This window comes from Gopherus flavomarginatus, chromosome 5 (assembly GCF_025201925.1).
Source record: "Gopherus flavomarginatus isolate rGopFla2 chromosome 5, rGopFla2.mat.asm, whole genome shotgun sequence".
Classification (NCBI taxonomy): Eukaryota; Metazoa; Chordata; order Testudines; family Testudinidae; genus Gopherus; species Gopherus flavomarginatus.
This window is the reverse complement of record NC_066621.1, coordinates 7,430,897-7,448,878: the sequence shown is the minus strand read 5'-3', so window position 1 is coordinate 7,448,878 and position 17,982 is coordinate 7,430,897. Positions and strand designations below refer to the sequence as shown.

The window sequence follows — 17,982 nt, the reverse complement described above, 5'->3', positions numbered from 1 at the left end:
TACCTATGCTGGGGTGCATGTAGAGTATGGATACTATACGCCACCATAAGGAGCATGCAGTGTAGATGTACCCTAAGAGAGAAACACTGGCTCTATAGCCTGGTGATTAGGGCACCTCCCTGTGATGTAGGAGAGCTAGGTTGAAGGCCCTGAACCTTGAATCCTGCAGTGTGAAGCTCAGACTCTCATCCACCTTCATTACAGATCATGCCATGGTTGACACTGTTATCAGCTACCTGGAAGTCACAGTACTGCCAACTCATACAGTAATTGGTGCATTTCCTGGAGCCCCAGCTGATCAGGCCTTGGGAATATGTGTGAATCTGAGCTTTCATTTTTAAAAAGTTGGATGGGGGAGTGAATGTTTCTAGCCCTTTTGACTGCAGAGAAAAGTTTAAACATATACTCGAAGTGCAGCCTAAAAGTTAGAAAAACAGAAAGCAAATAAAATCACCCCAACTTTATTTCATTTTTTAAAAAATCTCATGATTTTTGGAGGCCCGACATGAGTTTTGAATGTTTAGATTTAGCAATACTGGTAATAGGAGCAGTTAGGCTGGCCTGAGCATTTGAAAGGCCCACAATCAACATCTATATGGCACATAGCATTCATCTTTTCAGTGTGCTGCCTTTTCTCTATCCTGACTTCCTTGATCTTTGGCTTCTAAATCCTGAATTTGGAGACCTGTGCCTGTAACCCTCCCCCTTCCACTGAGCTGTAGGGTAAGGAACACGGGAGACACTGAGGCCTGGTCTACACTAGAAAGTTATGCCAGCATAGTTATATTGGCTAGGAGTGTGAAAAATATCACATCCCTAGCTACATAAAAATCCCAGAGTAGATGCAGCTATGCCAACAGAAGAGTGCTTTCTTGGCCAAGCTAATGTTGTTCAGGGAGATGGTATTACTACACCATCCAAAGACACGTAAGGGCTATGCAGGGGGGCTGTGCTAGCATAGTTATACAAGCCCAGGCTCTGTAACCTAGGTATGGCCTGAGACGTTACACTAGAGTGACACTGCTCAACAGAATAAGGAACATGATCAGCAGAGCCAGCCTGCTCAACTGAATGAAAGCCAAGATGCAACAAAAGTTAGAGGAGCAATTGCTGTCACTCAGGTGGTACTTCCATGCCCATGTATGTCTGGGCTTGAGAACAGGCTCTGAGCATGAGATTTGTTAGCAATTGTCTTACCACTTGGTGACCATTACTGTCAAACAGAGATGGCTTCTAGGCTGACTTGTTCCTATGACTCTGATATGTCCCACTGCAGATGGCCATCATAAAGGCTGCTTTCCTACTGGTAATCACAAGCAGGGTTGGTTGCCATTTTTTTTAATGGAAAATTGGATTTTTGACTAACTAAATGTTTGTTGCAGAAAGCATCTGCTTTCCTCAAATATTCCTGTTTGTTTGTGGGTTTTGGGGGCAGCCCCCTGAGGCTCGAGCTGGCTTAGCCGCCCCAAGAGCGGAAGAGAGAGAAACACTGAGTAGGCAGAGCATATACAAATAAATACTAATAAAAGTAGCAGAGAACAGTGTGTTTGAAGCAGCCGGTGCTGAGTTTTATCCCTAACAAACAAGATTTAGCTAAAATATCTGCCTTTATGCCACCCACCCCCTGGAGCTGCCCTTAAGGCCTGGTGTGATCTGAAATTAAAATAAGCACCAATTAATTCCTACCACAGGGAGAGCTCCACACACAAAGTCCCCCAGTCTCCAGGGGACTTGGCCATCTGCCTGGCAGCCGGATGCCAGTGATCGAGCAGCGGGAAAACAGAAGATGAGACACCCCTGGAGAGCACCAAACTCACACAGGGAAGGCAGAACAACAGCCTGGGTGTGCCTGAGAAAACCAACTCAGATGACCCAGGAGGCTGCAACAGGTCGTCGGGGGAGAGGAAGGTTGCAAGGGGAAAGCCAACATGGGTTGAGGGGCGGGGAGGGCTGGAAGAACTGGTTGGCTGGGGAGGATAATAGCCCTCTTCAGGCTGGCTTTCCCATGCCCAGCCTGTGTGCCCCCTGTCACGGAGTCACCGGGGTGATGCTCTGGAACTACTCCATATGAAGCCAGCCAGGGCTCTGGGGGAGCATGCCTCCTCTCTCTGAGCATACTGTCGCCAGGGCAAGTAGCATACACAGCTTCTACCTTCCTGGATCTGACCTCAGAGCATTCAGCATCCCCTTCCACCTGGGCCCTTCCCACAGTGAGTCCACCCAGGTGGGGCTCCTGGGGAAGCCAGAGGCCCTGCACCCCAACTCTGCAGTCATCAGTGACTCTCAGGCAGCATGTAGAACAGAAGGGTGTTTTGGTTGACAGGAACATAGTGTAGAACAGAGCTTGCTAGCACAGAAATCAGTGACTTTCAGCCAAGTCCATCTTGGGAAGTCCCAGGCCAGATGCCCTGGACTCCCCCTCTTCCAGTTCCCCATGCAGAAAGCCCAGCTACCAGTGATCCGACCTATCACACCCCTGTTGCTCCTCCTCGTCTTTATCTCAAGTCCTGAGCAAGAAGTCACCTGGTCGTCCCCCTCCTGGGTCTCAGATTACGAAGGGCACTGCCGATAGCACACATACAGGCAACTGGAGCAGCCACACCTGTCCCAGAAGGTGTCAGCCAAAGTCATCACCGAGGCATTGGTGCAGCACACAGGGAAACTGAGGCACACGCAGTATTCGTGCAAAACAGTACAACTCACATAGGCTTACATACAACATAACGAGGGAAAATCCCCACTACGTCACATCTCTCCCCCTTCGAGACCAAACTGAGCAGGGTCACTTTAGCCAGTGACCTGGGGAAGTTCAAGCCCTGCTCTCTGGGACAAAGCATCAGCTATAACATTTGCATCCCCCTTAACATGGATCACGTCCATGTCAGAATTCTGGAGAGGCAGACTTCACCTCAGGAGCTTGGCACTGGCCCCTTGCAGCTGGTGCAGACATGGCAGGGTGAGTGCTCAGTGTACACAATAAAGCGTTGCCCAGATGGCTCTGGCTGCAGCCTTTTAAGAGCCAGCCCCAGGGCCAGGCATTCCTTTTCTATGGCTGCATAGCTCTGCTTCCGGGGCAGCAATTTTCTGCTCAGGTACATGATGGGGTGTTTCTTCCCCCCTTGCATCGGTGTGCATCGGCACCATGCCCAGCCTTGTGTCTGAGGCTTCGGTGAACACCATAAATGGCTTGTCAAAGTCTGGGTTTCCCAGCACCAGGCCCTTGACCAGATCCTCTTTCAGCATGCAGAGAGCCCTCTGGCACTGCCCGGTCCAGGCCAGCTTGTCTGGCTTCCCCTTCTTGCATCACTCCACGATGGGAGCTGACCCAGAGCTAAAGCGGGGCAGTGCCCCACCATCTCAATAAAGGCCTGGGCCTGTTTCTTAGTCTAGGGTGTGAATCAATCTCTGATCGCCCCCACCTTGGCCAGCTCTGACTTTAGGCAGCTGCTCCCCACCTTGTGGCCCAGGTACAACACCTCTGCCATCCCCACCTTGCCATTCCCAGCTTTTACAGTCAGCCCTGCATCCTGGAGGTGATTCAGCCCCCTTTTCACCTGGGACACATGGTCCTCCCAGGTCTGGCTAATGACACAAATATCATCAATGTACGCTAGGGTAAAATTCTCCATCCCCCTCAGTAAGTGATCCACCTGGTGCTGACAGGTGACTGGAGCCTCCTTGAGGCCGAAAGGTAGGACCAGGGATTTGTACAGCCCCAAAGGGGTGACAAAAGCAAGTTTCAACCTGGCAACTGGATGCAAAGGCCCCTGCCAGTAGCCTTTGGTGAGATCCCTGTTTGTGGGGTACCGAGTCCCCTCCAACTTGTTTAGGATCTCTTCAGGCCCAGGCATGGGGTAGGCACCAGATACTGAGCTTCCGATAGGCCACACACAATCAGATCGACCCATCTTTCCTGGGTGCCAGCACCATGGGAGAGGCCCCGGGGCTGCTGGATGGCTTGATCACCCTAAAGCCAGCATGTCTCTGACCTCTCCCTCCAGGGCCTGGGCTGTGTTCCCAGTTCCTCTGAATGGGGAACACCTGATGGGAGGGCCGGCTCCCATCTCCACCCAGCGGACAGCTTGATTAGTGAACCCAGGCCAGCTGGAAAACAGTTGTTGGTGCGAATGCAGCATCTCTCTGATCTCTGCCTGGTGGGCAGGAGTTAGCTGGTCAGAAAGGGGTATTGATTCCAGCAAGGGGCCGGCTCCGGGCTCAAAGAGACCTACCAGGGGATCTTCCCCCTTCTCCCAGCGGCCACACATGGCCAGTACCAGCCTCTCCCTGTCACAGTACAGCTCCATCATGTTGACATGGTACACCCAGTGGCTGTGAGCCCGGTTGGGCAGTTCCACCGCATCATTCTCCTCATTCAGCTGCTTTATGACCTTGAAGGACCCGTCACAGGCAGCTTATTCTTCCTCACCTCTTCCTTACTGGCCCTTCTTTACTCATTCTCTGCTTCATTTTTTTTTTCCATGTTTCCCTTTCTTCCCCCATGGTCTCTGTCTCCACATCTCTGTTTGCATCCGCTTTGGCTCACTGCTCACTCTTCTCTCTGCCTCCCCCACCCCAGCCTGCCTGCATGTCACTCCCCCAACCCCGCTTGTGTGTCTGTCTCTCTCTGTGTCCTTAGGATCCCGTGGGCGGCATTGATCCCCGCCGTTTGCTTCCTCCATTTTCCTCTCTCAGCTCAGTGGGGTCTGCAGCTAGCTCCCCTGTTGCTCAGAGATGTGGAGGCAGTTGCTAAGAGACAATGCCACGTCAGTACCTGGCCCTCGAGGAAAAAAAAAAAAGATCGAGAGAGAAAGGAGGAGGAGGAGGAGATGGGGAAAGACCTGGATGAATTAACAGACTCAGCAGCAGCTGCTGCTGCAATTCAAGGAGAGACACTGCCATTCCCTCCACTTGTCTCACACCCACTCCTCTGAAGAGAGGGACGGACAGACGCATGGACGGACAGGGAGAAGGGCAAGGGGGAGCTGCCAGGGGTGCTGCCTAAGGAGCCAGAAGCCACCGAGGAGAGGAGAAGGACACCTGCTGGGCTGAAGAACATGGGGACGCCCAGGAAGAGGGGAGATACTTGTCTGCATCGCATCTGCTTTGGGGATCTCCTTGGGCCGGAGTGAGTATCTGGCTTGTTCTAACTGGGTGGAGTACCGGGGGAGGGGGGTAGAGGAGATGGAGAGGGGGCTGGGAGTGAGTGTGCAGGCTGGGTGTGTTTGTCCTGAGGGCTGTGCCTTGAGGACAGGGTGTGGATGGTGCAGGAGGGTGAGCAGTGGCTATGTGGCGGTAGGTGTGCTGGGGCCCTAGAGGAGAGTGGCATCTGCCTGAGAAGTCGGGGGCAGAAAGCGCTGGAGGGTGGACTGGGGAGCGGCTTTCCTGGCCGAATGGAGTGGGGCTAGCGGAGGTGCTGTGTTGGGGGAGGGGGAGGTAGAAGGGAAGGCAAGGTGTAAGCTGGAGCACAGGAGGGCGTGTCCCCGGGAAATGCGATGGAGAGAAAAAAATATGGCCAGACGGTGAGTGAGACAGAAAGGGAAGGAGACTGACACCGGGAGAAAGAGACTGGAATAGCAGAGGGTTCTTCAGGTCACTGATGGGCTCAGTAGCGGTGGAAAGCGGCCCAGGACTGGAAGAGCAAGGGGTGGCATCAGGGCCTGAACGAGGTCCAGGGCTGGGACAGCAGGCAGCCTGCAGGGCAGGATCCAGAGGCTCTGGCAGAGCTCTGGGTGGAGGCCTTGGATTGAGAGAGTAGAGGATGATGCAGAGCAGGGAGGAGCATTGCCAGGGTGGTGTGGGATCCAGAGACTGCCAGAGCTGCTGGGCAAGACTGAAGGATCAGAAAGGTTGGCAGATGCTTCATCTCAGTATTAGGCTCTTGCTTTGCCCTTGGCAAGTCGTGCAACTTGAGGGTCTTTTATCCAAGGTCAGTGAGGTTGGAGCCCCATTTTTTAGCTAACTAGGCCTTTACCTCTGAATCCATGCCTAGGTTCGTGGGGCTTCAGCAGAGCTACATGTGTGTGAAGCGAGCCCAGGGCAGGGCAGGACTGAGGGTCATCAACAGAGCAGGGCTCAGAGTGGAGCTCAGAGTGGAGATAGCAGAGGGCTGCAGGTTGGGATGGAGAGGCAACGGCAGAGCCATGGCTGTGGAGGGGACCCAAGGCTGGAGAAGCAGGTCAGAACTGAATGGCACTGACAGAGCTGAGTGGGGTCTAGTGCTGATAAAAGCAGGGGGGGAGTGGTAGAAGACAGTGGGACTGAAGCAGAGTGAATAAGGTGAAAGGACAGAGATGCAGACAGGCAGTGGAGCTGAACAATAAGTTGGAGAGACTGCGAGGTGATTCCCTGCCGTTCCCTCGTCTCCTCCCACGGCTGGAAATCGAAGTGAGATAAATTCAGCCTGGGAATAAGGTGCACATTTCTAATCGTGAAAGTAATTAACCACTGGAACAATTTTCCAAGGGGCATGGTGGATTCTCCATCACTGACAATTTTGCAGTTAAGATGGGCTGTTTCTATGAACGCTCTACGCTAGGAATGATTTGGGGGCCATTCTCTGGCCTTTGCTAGACAGGCGTAGGGTGACCAGATGTCCAGTTTTTAAAGGGACAGTCCCATTTTTTGAGACTTTTTCTTACATAGGTGCCTATTATTCCCCACCCCCTGTCCCGTTTTTTCACAGTTGCTGTCTGGTCACCCTTGACAGGAAGTCAAACTAGATGATCACAGTGGTGATCTGGCCTTGGAACCTATGAGTGTATGAACAAGCCGGCTGGTTGATAACCTTGTTGCTGAGTCTTTGATTCCTCTGTTTCCTTGGCAGGCCATGCAGCTGGAGCCCTGTTGCTGGCTGCTGGGTGGGAGACTGGGAGTGAAAGAAAGTAGCAGCTGATTCCCCAGGACTCCAACCCCCTCCCTTTCCCCCTGGAATCTGCTCCTCCCCCCTCCCCCTGACATCCCAGTCCCACAGGCTTCTCCCAGACTGCAGAAATCACAGCCTCAGAAAGGGCTAGTTTCCAATCTTAGTTTTTCCTGATTGTCCCAGGCACAAGCCACCCAAGGAGTCTATATCATTGGGCTGAAGTTGAGGCCTCCAGGATTTTGACCATCCATGCGAAGAACCTATTATCTGGATTTCAAATGCCGTTCCTCTGCTCGGGCACTAGAGACCTATATGACTCCAGGAAAAGGGCCCGTGGCTCCTGCTGAATCGGAGCTGGATTTGCTTTGCAACTAAAATAGACCTTTGGTTTCAGTGGGGTTAAATTCCTTGGCTTGGCCCCATCTCAGCTTCAACAAGACAGGAATTCACTCCCTGCAGACAAACACGTGAAAGGGAAGGAGAACGTTGTTTTCATGGGCTCAAGCCATTGTCCCAAGGGTGCTGATGAACTGGAAGAAAAAGTCCCTGATTTTAGTTGCTTTCCTCCCATTTTTGATCACTTGAAGGACCAACAGAAGGGGTAGACTGATGGATACAGCTACGTTTCTTTTTGCTTTCCACTTCATACCCTTTAAAGGGTGATGAATAGGTACTAAAGCGTTGTCCGAGGAGTCGGGACCTGTCATTCCTGGCCCACCCTTCACGGCGCATGGTGTGCTAGTGACAGCGGCCTTGGCGTGTGATAGACAATGGCTCTAAGGCCTGGCCTTCCCCTGCATCCAGCATGTAGCCACTTTCGTGCCTGAGTCACTCCCACTCCTTGTTCGGCCTCCATGCGACATGTTGCTCGTGACCAGCTAAAATGAGCACAGGCTGCACTTGGCTGTGGGGAGAGGGGCCCGTGTCCCGCCGCTCCTCTGCCATGCTCCTGACCCCTTTCCTGATTGCCATGGCAATGGCAGTCTCTGAGGTCAGCGCCAGCTGCCCTGTCCTCTGCACCTGCCGCAGCCACGTTGTGGATTGCAGCGGGCAGCGGCTTTTCTCAGTGCCCCCCGACCTGCCCCTAGACACCAGGAACCTGAGCCTGGCACATAATCGCATCACCACCATCCCGCCAGGCTACCTCACCTGCTATGGGGAGCTGAGGGTGTTGGACCTAAGGAATAACTCCCTGGCCGAGCTGCCCGCCGGGCTCTTCCTGACTGCCAAGCGGCTGGCCCACCTGGATCTGAGCTACAACAACTTCAGCCACGTGGCCGCTAATATGTTCCAAGAGGCCAACAGCCTGGTGAGGATCGACCTGAGCCACAACCCATGTCTGCGAAAGGTGCACCCCCAGGCTTTCCGGGGGCTAGCCCAGCTACGTGACCTGGACCTCAGCCACGGGGGGCTGTCCTTCCTCAGCCTGGAAGCCCTGGAGGGTCTCCCGGGGCTGGTGACCCTACAGATCGGTGGCAACCCCTGGGTGTGTGGCTGCACCATGGAGCCACTCCTGAAGTGGCTGAGGAATCGTATCCAGCGCTGCACCTCAGGTACGTGGCACAGGGTGGGACTGTGTGTGAAGGGAAAGGCCTCTGTCTCCTCCCAGCACCAGCTGGAGGGTCAAAGGCATGAGGCCCAGATCCAGAGAGGAACCTGTTCAGAGTCCTCTACAGGGGGAGCAGAATCCAGTCCTGGTGTTCTGCTCTAGTGGACTGCAATTAGAGGCCACTCCAGGAGGCACTCCCTGCAGGTGTAACCCCAGAGTCCATTTCAAGTGAAACTGGATGGGGCCGCCTAGAATAGCACAGGGGAGGCTGCAGGTCAGGATCGAGGCACATTGGCAGAGCAGTGTGTGGAGAGAACCCGGGGCTGAGATGGAAGGAGGCTGTAAGTTGGGACTGACGGGCGTGACAGAGCTGTGTGTGGGGGACAGGGTGGAGCGCAATGCTGGAATAGTAGGCCGGGATGTGGTTTGGGACCGAAGAGAATTGGGATAGCTGTGGGGGGAGCCCAGGCGTGGAATAGCAGGGCAGGCTACAGGACTCGATTTAGGTGCGTTGGCAGAACTGTGTATGTGTCGGGAGACATGGACTGGGATTGCTGAACAGTTATGGGAGGACATAGGGTGGGGGGATTAGGCATAGAAGAGTGGTTGCTGCAGGGCAGGAGAGAGATGCACCGAACTGGGTAGGAATGGACTTTGTTTGAACCCACTGGTCTTGTAAGGTGAAGCTTTGCCTATCTCTGTCTTTGCAATGGCAGATCCACAGTCAACAATGGAACCCCATCAATCTGCATTTCCTCCTTGTCCTCCTGCCCTCTTTTGATTCTTGTGTTATTAGTTAGTTCCTGCCATTGTTGCTGATCACCCAAGCTGCCGACTGCAGGAGCTGTGGTGGGAGCCGCAGTAGACCCTGACTCCATCTAAACACTCTCTCTCAGGTCTGAGGGTCCCCTAGTACTGCTGATCCTCATTGCATTTTGCAGTGAGCCCTTTGATTGAATAACAGCAGCAATTGCTGTGTAGGGCTCTCTCCTATCCTACATTTGATAAGATTTCCCCACATGGAGGACTTCAGGATAATAACACGCTTGAGTCTGATGCAACATCATTATCTGGTGATCTTGTCTCATGGAGTCATAGAATATCAGGGTTGGAAGGGACCTCAGGAGGTCACGTAGTCCATTATGCCATTTGGAGACTAGTGATGGGAATGCATTGTGCAAAGGGGACATATTGTTGTGACATTGTAGTTCTAGTGAATTTATCTAACCCCATCAGTTTTGCACCCATCTGCCTAGTGTCATGGCACCAGGGCCAAAATTATCCCAAAACACCCAATAATTTGGAGCATCTCCAATTTTGTGTGCCCAGTTTGTGTCCCTGATTTTCAAAGGCAATGGACACTGCAGTTCTCATGGAATTTAAGCAGAGATGGAGGTGGACAACCAGGCCCCATGTATCTCAAGTTGAGTACCCAAAACCTGGAAGCACCAAAATTGAATGGACACATTGGAGAGTGACATTATGAGGGTGCTGTGTCCTGACGTAATCACTCTTGAGTTGCATCATGATGATGTTGAGCTGGGTTGAGTTCCATGACCTCATGTCACAGTTGGTTTGGCAAGATCTCAGCTTTCAATGCTACCCCATGGTGACGTTACACTGCAACACAGTGTCACAGCCGTGGCTACTGGTGACATGCTGTGACATTATGATGGAGGGTTATGACTGGCATTGTGATGCAGTTGTGCTGCATCATGACTACGTTATAAACGTCACCACAGCGACCTCTGACTACCCAGAGGACAACACTGAAATAGGATCATCATTACCATCCAGAAACTCCAGGCAGGAGAGAAAGCTACTAACAAGGATTATACTTTGTGCCTTTCATTCTAAGATCTCAAAGCCCTTTACAGAAGTAGGTGAATGTTATTAGTCTCCTTTTACAAATGGTGAAACTGAGACACAGAGTGGCTAAGTGACTTGCCCAAGGTCACACAATGAGTTTGCATCAGAGCTGGGAACAGATGGATATTGGACCTGCTAGAGCCAATGTTACCTGTGTAGGGTAAAGGGATAATTCCTGTGTATAGGACTTTCTCCTTTCTCTCATCTACCTGTTTCTCATTGCAGATTCCCAGCTGGCTGAGTGCCGGGCCCCACCCGAGGTGGAGGGAGCCCCCTTGTTCTCACTGACAGATGAGAGTTTTAAGGCCTGCCACTTGACCTTGACGTTGGACGATTATCTCTTCATTGCCTTCGTGGGCTTCGTGGTCTCTATTGCCTCCGTGGCCACCAATTTCCTGCTGGGCATCACTGCCAACTGCTGTCACCGCTGGAGCAAGGCCAGCGAGGATGAGGAGATATAGGTGCATGGTCCTGGCCACAGTGCCCTTCCCCCAACGGCTGGCGAGATGCCGTTGAGAACTGGGGCTGGCTGGCTGTGCTCCACCACGATTCATGCCCGGTGCTGTCACAAGCTGCTCCATCCTCTATCTGCAGCTGCAGCCGGCTGGGGATACTAACTTATCTCTGCTTCCAGTCCCTTCTGATCCCCCAGCTGCTGTGCCCAGCGGGGCAAGGCCTGTGAGACAAGGAGATCTAGCCGTGCCTTGTACTAGCCCCTTCACACTGCCGGCAGCATTGGAGACAGCCAACGAGCCAAGACCCAACGACGCTCGCAACACAGATGGGCTGCCACAACCCATGTCGGTCGCCAGTTCTCCTCTTCAGCATGTCCTGCACACTCATACGCAATATCCAACTCCATACATGCACCCCTTCTGTGCCAGCTCTTGCACCACATCTGCCTACAAACCTAAAATGAGGAGTTGGGCGGGGGAAGGGAATATATATGGCAGACGTCAAGTTGATTTGCAACAGCCGTAACTCTCCAGAGTTGGACAGCTACAGCCCATCAGTTCTGTTTGTGGCTGTGGGGACTGTGGCCATGGACACTGTGGTATCCAGGGTTGTAGTACTACTAAGAGTCCTGAGACATGGCATCTCTGAGGGCCAGAGAGGCAGGTTTAACTCTGAGGAACAGCCCCACCTTGAGATGTACCATTGTATGGTTGGAGGAGATGCCAGAGCAAGAGTCTGCTGTTTTCTAATTGGTCCTTGGCTAGATGGCCATTGGTGTTGATGGAGATATGCCTCTGAACAGTTCTCTAGATGCAGAGTCGAGAAGTCAATAGGTCAGGGACACTCTAGAGTTTGAACTTGGTCTCATAGACTCATAGACTCCAGGATTGGAAGGGACCTCGAGAGGTCATCGAGTCCAGTCCCCTGCCCTCATGGCAGGACCAAATATTGTCTAGACCATCCCTAATAGCCATTTATCTAACCTACTCTTAAATATCTCCAGAGATGGAGATTCCACAACTTCCCTAGGCAATCTATTCCAGTGTTTAACTACCCTGACAGTTAGGAACTTTTTCCTAATGTCCAACCTAAATCTCCCTTGCTGCAGTTTAAGCCCATTGCTTCTTGTTCTATCATTGGAGGCTAAGGTGAACAAGTTTTTTCCCTCCTCCTGATGACACCCTTTTAGATACCTGAAAACTGCTATCATGTCCCCTCTCAGTCTTCTCTTTTCCAAACTAAACAAACCCAATTCCTTCAGCCTTCCTTCATAGGTCTGTCACTCAAGACTAAGGGTCAGGGCAGGGGTGAGGTGTACTGGCAAACCTGAAGGGGCAGTGCGAGATGGCGTAACAGGGAGGCTGTGGGTTAGGACCGAAGGATGTCAGAAGAACTGGTGGGGGACCCCAAGGCTGGGACAGCAGGGGGGCTGTGGGTTGGGATTGAGGCACATTAACAGAGCTGTGGATGAGATGTATCAGCAAAGCTGAGGGTTGCGGGGAGACCAGCGCTGGGACAGCAGAGGGGTGCAGGTCAGACCTGATGGGCATCACCAGAGCAGTATGTGAACGGGAAGCCCAGCAGTGGAATAGCATAGGGACTATAGGTCAGGATATTAGGGGATTAGCAGAGCTGTGGGGGGAGCCCAGAGCACTGGAATAGCAAGCAGGGTACAGTTGGGATTAAGGGGTGCTGGCAGAGCTGGGGGTGGAGAACTTGGGATAGCAGGGGGGCTGCAGGCTAGCACAGAGGGACATGAGCAGGGCCTAGGACGTGACTAAAAAGCTATGCCCCAGAGGAGGGTTATGGTGCAGTCTCAGGACTGGAACAGCAGGTGGTGCTGCCGGTCAGGTTAGAAAGTGCTATGAGGAGTGCGAGGGGCTACTCTGTACTGGTGCTACCCACGTAGCTCTAGCTGGAGCACGCTATTTCTCCCCACTGTGGACACTGAAATTGCAGATTGAAAAACAAATATGCCTTTAAAAAGAAAGTGAGAGACCATCTGTTCTGCCCTAGCAACTGCTCCTCTTAGTCCGTCTGTCTCCACATGCCTTGAGCCTCTGGCATTAGCTCCCCAACCCATCCCTCCGCAGTGGGTACGTGGTTATTAGCCTTGCGTTACAGATGCAAAAACTGAGGTACTGAGCGATTGGCATGACTTTCCTAAGGCCACATAGGCATAGGCAGGGAGAGAACCCAGGGTGCCCAGCTCCTCCATGTTAACCCCAGCAACCACAGCCACTCCCCAGTAATTTAGCTAAGAACTGGATCAACATGACCAAGAACATTTGGGGATAATGGCTCATTTTTGGGACTAGCTCCACCCAACGTCAGCTGCCACTGGTGAAGTTGGATGTAACTTTACTTTTGGAAGGACACTGCAAATAAAGGACACTATAGCCAGTGCTCCCAGTGGAAAAACCTATCACCATGTCTTAGAGAACGCTGTGTGCTCTGATGTATAGCCAACGTATTTTGACACTTGTATATTTTTTATTTTTGCATAGAACTAGGACCAAACCCAATGCCAAATGCCACCAGAGCTTTCCAGATTATGTCCTTCAGTCTTGCCACCACCGGAAAGTAAGGAGGCTAAAATCTGTCCGTGTGGGACAGATCCCTTTAAGGAGCTGGTTTTTACATGGATGGCAGAAATCTCTGCAGCTGATCTAAACAGGGCTAAGACGTGAGAAGGCTTTAATCACAGGGTAGATTTACATTCCATTGTAATTCACACATAAACCCGGGTCCACAAAGGTTCCGGTCATCTAGCTGTCAAGAACTGGAAAGAACACACAGGTAATGTAGCAGTTTCTCATCAGAATCATTTGCCCTCCCCTAGCCTTAAGCTCCTTTAATGGATTTCCTACATGTCTTAACAAAATGCACTTCTACTCTGGAAAATGAAAATGTGAGAATGACACCTTCTGACTCAGCAGATCTGTCCCCTAGGTGCATCAAATCAGCCAGTTTTAGTTGCTACGGTAAGCTTTGGCTGTGCAAAGTCAGTACATGATGGATTCCACTCCACAAAGGAATTAACAACTTACTTTGGTAATGCAGACATGCCTGGGTGGGTGGTCAGTAATGGGGGGGTCAAACCAGGGAACTCTGGATCATCTCCTTCCAGCTCACTTAGCCACCCCATTTATAGCAGCCCCATCAATCTCTAATTAGCCTAGTCACCACTAGAGGGGAACGGAGCCCCAAGTTGAACAGGCATTGCTTATACTTCTCTACGGTTAAATACTCATCTGCCCTCTGTTACTGTAGTACCTGAGAATCTTGCAATCTTTAACATACTTCAACATCCCCGTGAGGCTAGGAAGTGGTATGGGTGGAAAGCTAAGGCACCAGGAGTTTAAGTGATTTGCCTAACTTCAAAGAGGACTTGAGTGGCAGAGGAGGGAATTGAACCCATATTTAGTATATTCCTTATGCCACTCACTCTTAAACTGAACTTCACACCCTTCGATAATCTGTACGTTATTCTCTGATAACCAGAAACTTCTATGCTTAAACTCTGTACCATTCACCTTTTTTAAAAACCCTTGACGGCAGTGGGAATGGCTCAGAAGTCATTGAGTCATATGGTCCAAAGGATCATACCCACTTCTCAGACATGTGAAGAAGCCAGTCCATGTGGCTTCTGAGGGAAGGGTAGGACCTCCTCAAAGAACTAGCAAAGTTCCAGAAGAAGGGGGAATGGGTTCCAAAGAAACAGAAGCCAACAAGTAATGCAGGACGGATGCAAGGATGAGAGGGGGCTGAGATGGACAATGAAACAGATCCAGAGCAGGGACATAGAGCAGAGAATCCCAGAGAGCATCCATTGATCCAAGAAGAGATTGAGGGAGCCAGGGGATGAACTCTGGAGTGAGGGCAAGGAAAATGAAAAGATCCCAGCTTGACTCTTAAATCTTAGAGAGGCTGAGCTTGCGGAGCTGGCAGTCAAAGAGCTGATAAACTGAGCATGTGACACATCCTCTCCTTGAAATTGTAAACACAGACCTGCCCTCCCCACCCATACAGCAATTTGCACAGAGACACTTTCCAGAGTAGATCTGTACCTTGAGCTTCATTTTTTCCTGCGTGTTCATTGCATGTAGGTACAGTACATTGTGTGTGTGTGTGTGTGTGTGTGTGTGTGGTTTAACGCGTGCCAAGCACAGATAATCGGCCCCTGGCTGAGGGAAGGAGCAGCTCCAGCTCCTTGCATGCCTACTGCTGTCACTCCCTGGCTGCTGTGTCTGAGGGCTCTTCCAGCCCAAATGCAGAATCCGATGAGCCAGAACACAAGGGATATTTTTTTCACACCTCTTGAATTCTGAATGGGCCTAGGCCCCAATGCCCAATGTCAAGGGGAGTCTTTGATGTTTTTGCCACATGACAGCACTAGAGTTAAGACCCTCACCACTGAGGGAATTGCTGGCATAATTTGGGGACAAACCTGGTTGTCTTCTATTTTTAAACAAACCTTTTGCACCCAAAAAGTGGCCTTTGTTTCATTATTTTTAATGTGCTAATTTCTTATTATTGTCATTAAACCTGAAAACAAGACCATTTTGATTTCAAGTGTTTTATTTTTTCTCTTTTCCCCCAATTTTTTCAGTGGCAAAAATCAAAAAGGGAGAGGAAGAGAAAAAACCTTCAAAACCCACACGCTAAAGAAATGAAAAATTTCAAACCCCTAAATTGCTCTACAAATTTTATATTTTTTTCAAAATTTTTTATTATTTTCAAAGAAATCTAATAATAGACATTTTTAAAAGGTTTTTCCTTCTTTTATCCTTTTTGCTTCCTTCCTCCTCCTCTTTTTCAGTGGGAAAAGAAGGAAAAACAAGGGGAAAGGTTTTTTTTAAAGGCAAGGAAAGAAATCAAAATCAAAAACATTTTTTGAACCAAACATTTTCTACAAAAATGTATTTGATTTCAAAATTTTGCATTGTTCTCAAAAAACCCAAGAGTTGACGTTTTATTTTATTTTTCCTTTTTATCTCTCTCTTTCTACTCCCACCTTTCTTCAGTGGGAAAAGAGCGAAGAAAAGGAGGGAAAACAGAGTGTGGGGGGCGGGGAAAAGTAAAAAGAAAGGAAAAACAAAAGATTTTATATTAAAAATGTTGCCAAAAAAAATTGAAGCCCATGGAATGAAAATAAATCCCCCTCCAAAACATTTTTGGTCATTTTTCTGTTCAGAGGGAACCCCGAGCCAAGTCTACACTACAAAATATTGGCAGCACAGCAGTGTTGGCTAGAAGTGTGAGGGAAAAAAACACCCCTCACTGACATAATTATGCCTTCAAATCCCCCCATCCCACTCCTGTATAGACTCAGCCTGTACAAGCAAGAGAGAGCATTTGCCAGTTTAGCTTATGACATTCAGGGAGGTGGTGTTCCTATGTCGGCACAACTCTTTTTGCTAGTATTTGCCAAGTCTCCACAAGGGAGCTGTGACAGTATAGCTATACAGAGCCATTGTACTAGACTAGCCCTTTCTTTCACCAGACCTTCATTGGGCCTCTGCTTGCAGAGCAAATCCTCAGAGCTGGCATAACCCAGGCTTGCAGCAGACAACAGGGAAGCTGTGGGTGGAGCTAGAGAAAGGAGGCCTATGGCAAAAGCCACGTCCCACATGGTGCTTGAGCTGGACTGGTGTGCTCTGCTTAGCTGGGGCTTTCTCGTTCTTGTATTCGCCCCTCTCCCAGTAGCTGTTCTGTGCCATGCTGAGTGTCCGTGTTCGGGGAAGGGGTGGGGGAAAGATGAAAATCTTTCTATGGAGATTTTATAAACGTGAACTTTTGTAACTGTGAGAATTTTTTCATAAATGTATATTAATAATAAAGAGTGAACAGTTTAACGGAGTGCGGATTAGAGCAGGAGGAGCTCAGGAAGGAATGAAATAGAGGCGGGGGTTGAGAGAGAGACGGGGCATTTGTATGAGGGGAAATGGGGAGGGAAGTACATGCACATGTGTTCTCTTCCCAACTCTGCCCCTCACCTGCTGTGTTCACTTGGCCAAATGACCTCCCTGCTCCATGCCTCAGTTTCCCCCTCTGTAAAATGGGGATCATACTGGCTGGCTTAGTAAAGATCTTTGAGATTTACTGATGAAAAGTGCCATACAAGAGCTAGAGGGTATTTTTGTGCTTGTCTTCTTGATTGTGTGCAAGACAAAGCAAGCGGGAGGGTGGCTGTTTGTGTATTACTACAGGGTGTGCAAGAGCATGTGGAGGGTACGTGTGTGTGCATGTGTATACAGGAGAATGTGTTTGTGCCTATTGGCTGTGGGTGTCTGAGATCTGAAATGTGTGTGTGGGGGGGGTGCATGCTGTGTGTTTGTTTACATCAATACAACAAAATCTCTGGCTTGGGCATGCATGATTTTGTGTGATAGAGTGTGTGGTCAAAATAAATGTGTGGCATACACTGCTGGATGGGCAGCCATTCAAGAGAATAGGTATGTCCATAAGAAAGAGTTTATGTGTTTGTCTGCGATAGTGGGCCGTGTATGCACACATTGAGAGAGAGAGAGAGAGAGAGAGAGAGAGAGAGAGAAAGAGAGAGAGAGAGAGTGTGTGTGTGTGTGTGTGTGTGTGTGTACGCACACAACAGAGTGAATGTCCACTGTGGGTGTGTGTGATTGTGTGTATAGGTATGAATGCAGGCCACTCGCAGCTGGACACATGCATACCCAGCTGTCTGTGTGCCGGGTGTCGGGGAAGCCCATGCTGCTATGTGAGGACACCAGGCTGCATTCAGCCGGGATACAGGAGTGGCTTTGCCTTACAGAGCATGTCCCTTCATGCCCAGACACTCTCCTTGACTGAGGCTCCACCAGGGATGGGGAGCAGGAAGGGACAATCCCTTTGTGGTGATAGGGGAGGAAAAAAACAAAGCCTGCAGAAGACATTAAGAGTGTTTACTCTGGTCTTTCCTCCTACTGACACTTCCTGTTATTCCTATGGCAGTGACTCCTGCCCTTGGCTGGTCTGGAGGGAATCAGGCCCAGGAGACAGACCCCAGCATGGCAGGGAACTGTGACACACGGCTCACTGCTGCTGACAACCCAACATGGGGCAAAAGCCTCCTCTAGCCCTGCTTCACTCTACCATCCATAGGAATTTGTGGCTGTTCTGGGGCATCGCTCCTGGGTGTGGATATGGGTGAGTGGGAGATAGAAATCAATATACAGCAACCATGGGGAAAAGAGGAGGTGAATAGGACTGGTGGGAGAGAGGCAAATTA

General features: G+C 50.5%; 1 protein-coding gene across 2 annotated transcripts; it reads left to right on the top strand.

The window, feature by feature from the left end:
• The first annotated feature begins 4,835 nt into the window (after positions 1 to 4,835).
• LRRC55 (leucine rich repeat containing 55) lies at positions 4,836 to 16,566 on the top strand. 2 transcript variants are annotated; one of them, XM_050954379.1, is made up of 3 exons: positions 4,836 to 5,125; positions 7,046 to 8,415; positions 10,506 to 16,566. In XM_050954379.1, the coding sequence occupies exons 2-3, from the start codon at positions 7,746 to 7,748 to the stop codon at positions 10,739 to 10,741; spliced, it is 906 nt and encodes a 301-aa protein (XP_050810336.1). In that variant the 5' UTR covers positions 4,836 to 5,125; positions 7,046 to 7,745; the 3' UTR covers positions 10,742 to 16,566. The 2 variants fall into 2 exon arrangements, with proteins under 2 accessions (XP_050810336.1, XP_050810335.1); XM_050954378.1 differs by having other exon boundaries at positions 6,824 to 8,415.
• Positions 16,567 to 17,982: the final 1,416 nt, after the last annotated feature.

Bases quoted from the DNA above. Each gene is read 5' to 3' on its own strand.
- LRRC55 (XM_050954379.1), top strand. From the start codon at position 7,746: ATGAGCACAGGCTGCACTTGGCTGTGGGGAGAGGGGCCCGTGTCCCGC. The intron at 8,416-10,505 runs GTACGTGGCACA...TTCTCATTGCAG, and splicing joins TATCCAGCGCTGCACCTCAG to ATTCCCAGCTGGCTGAGTGC.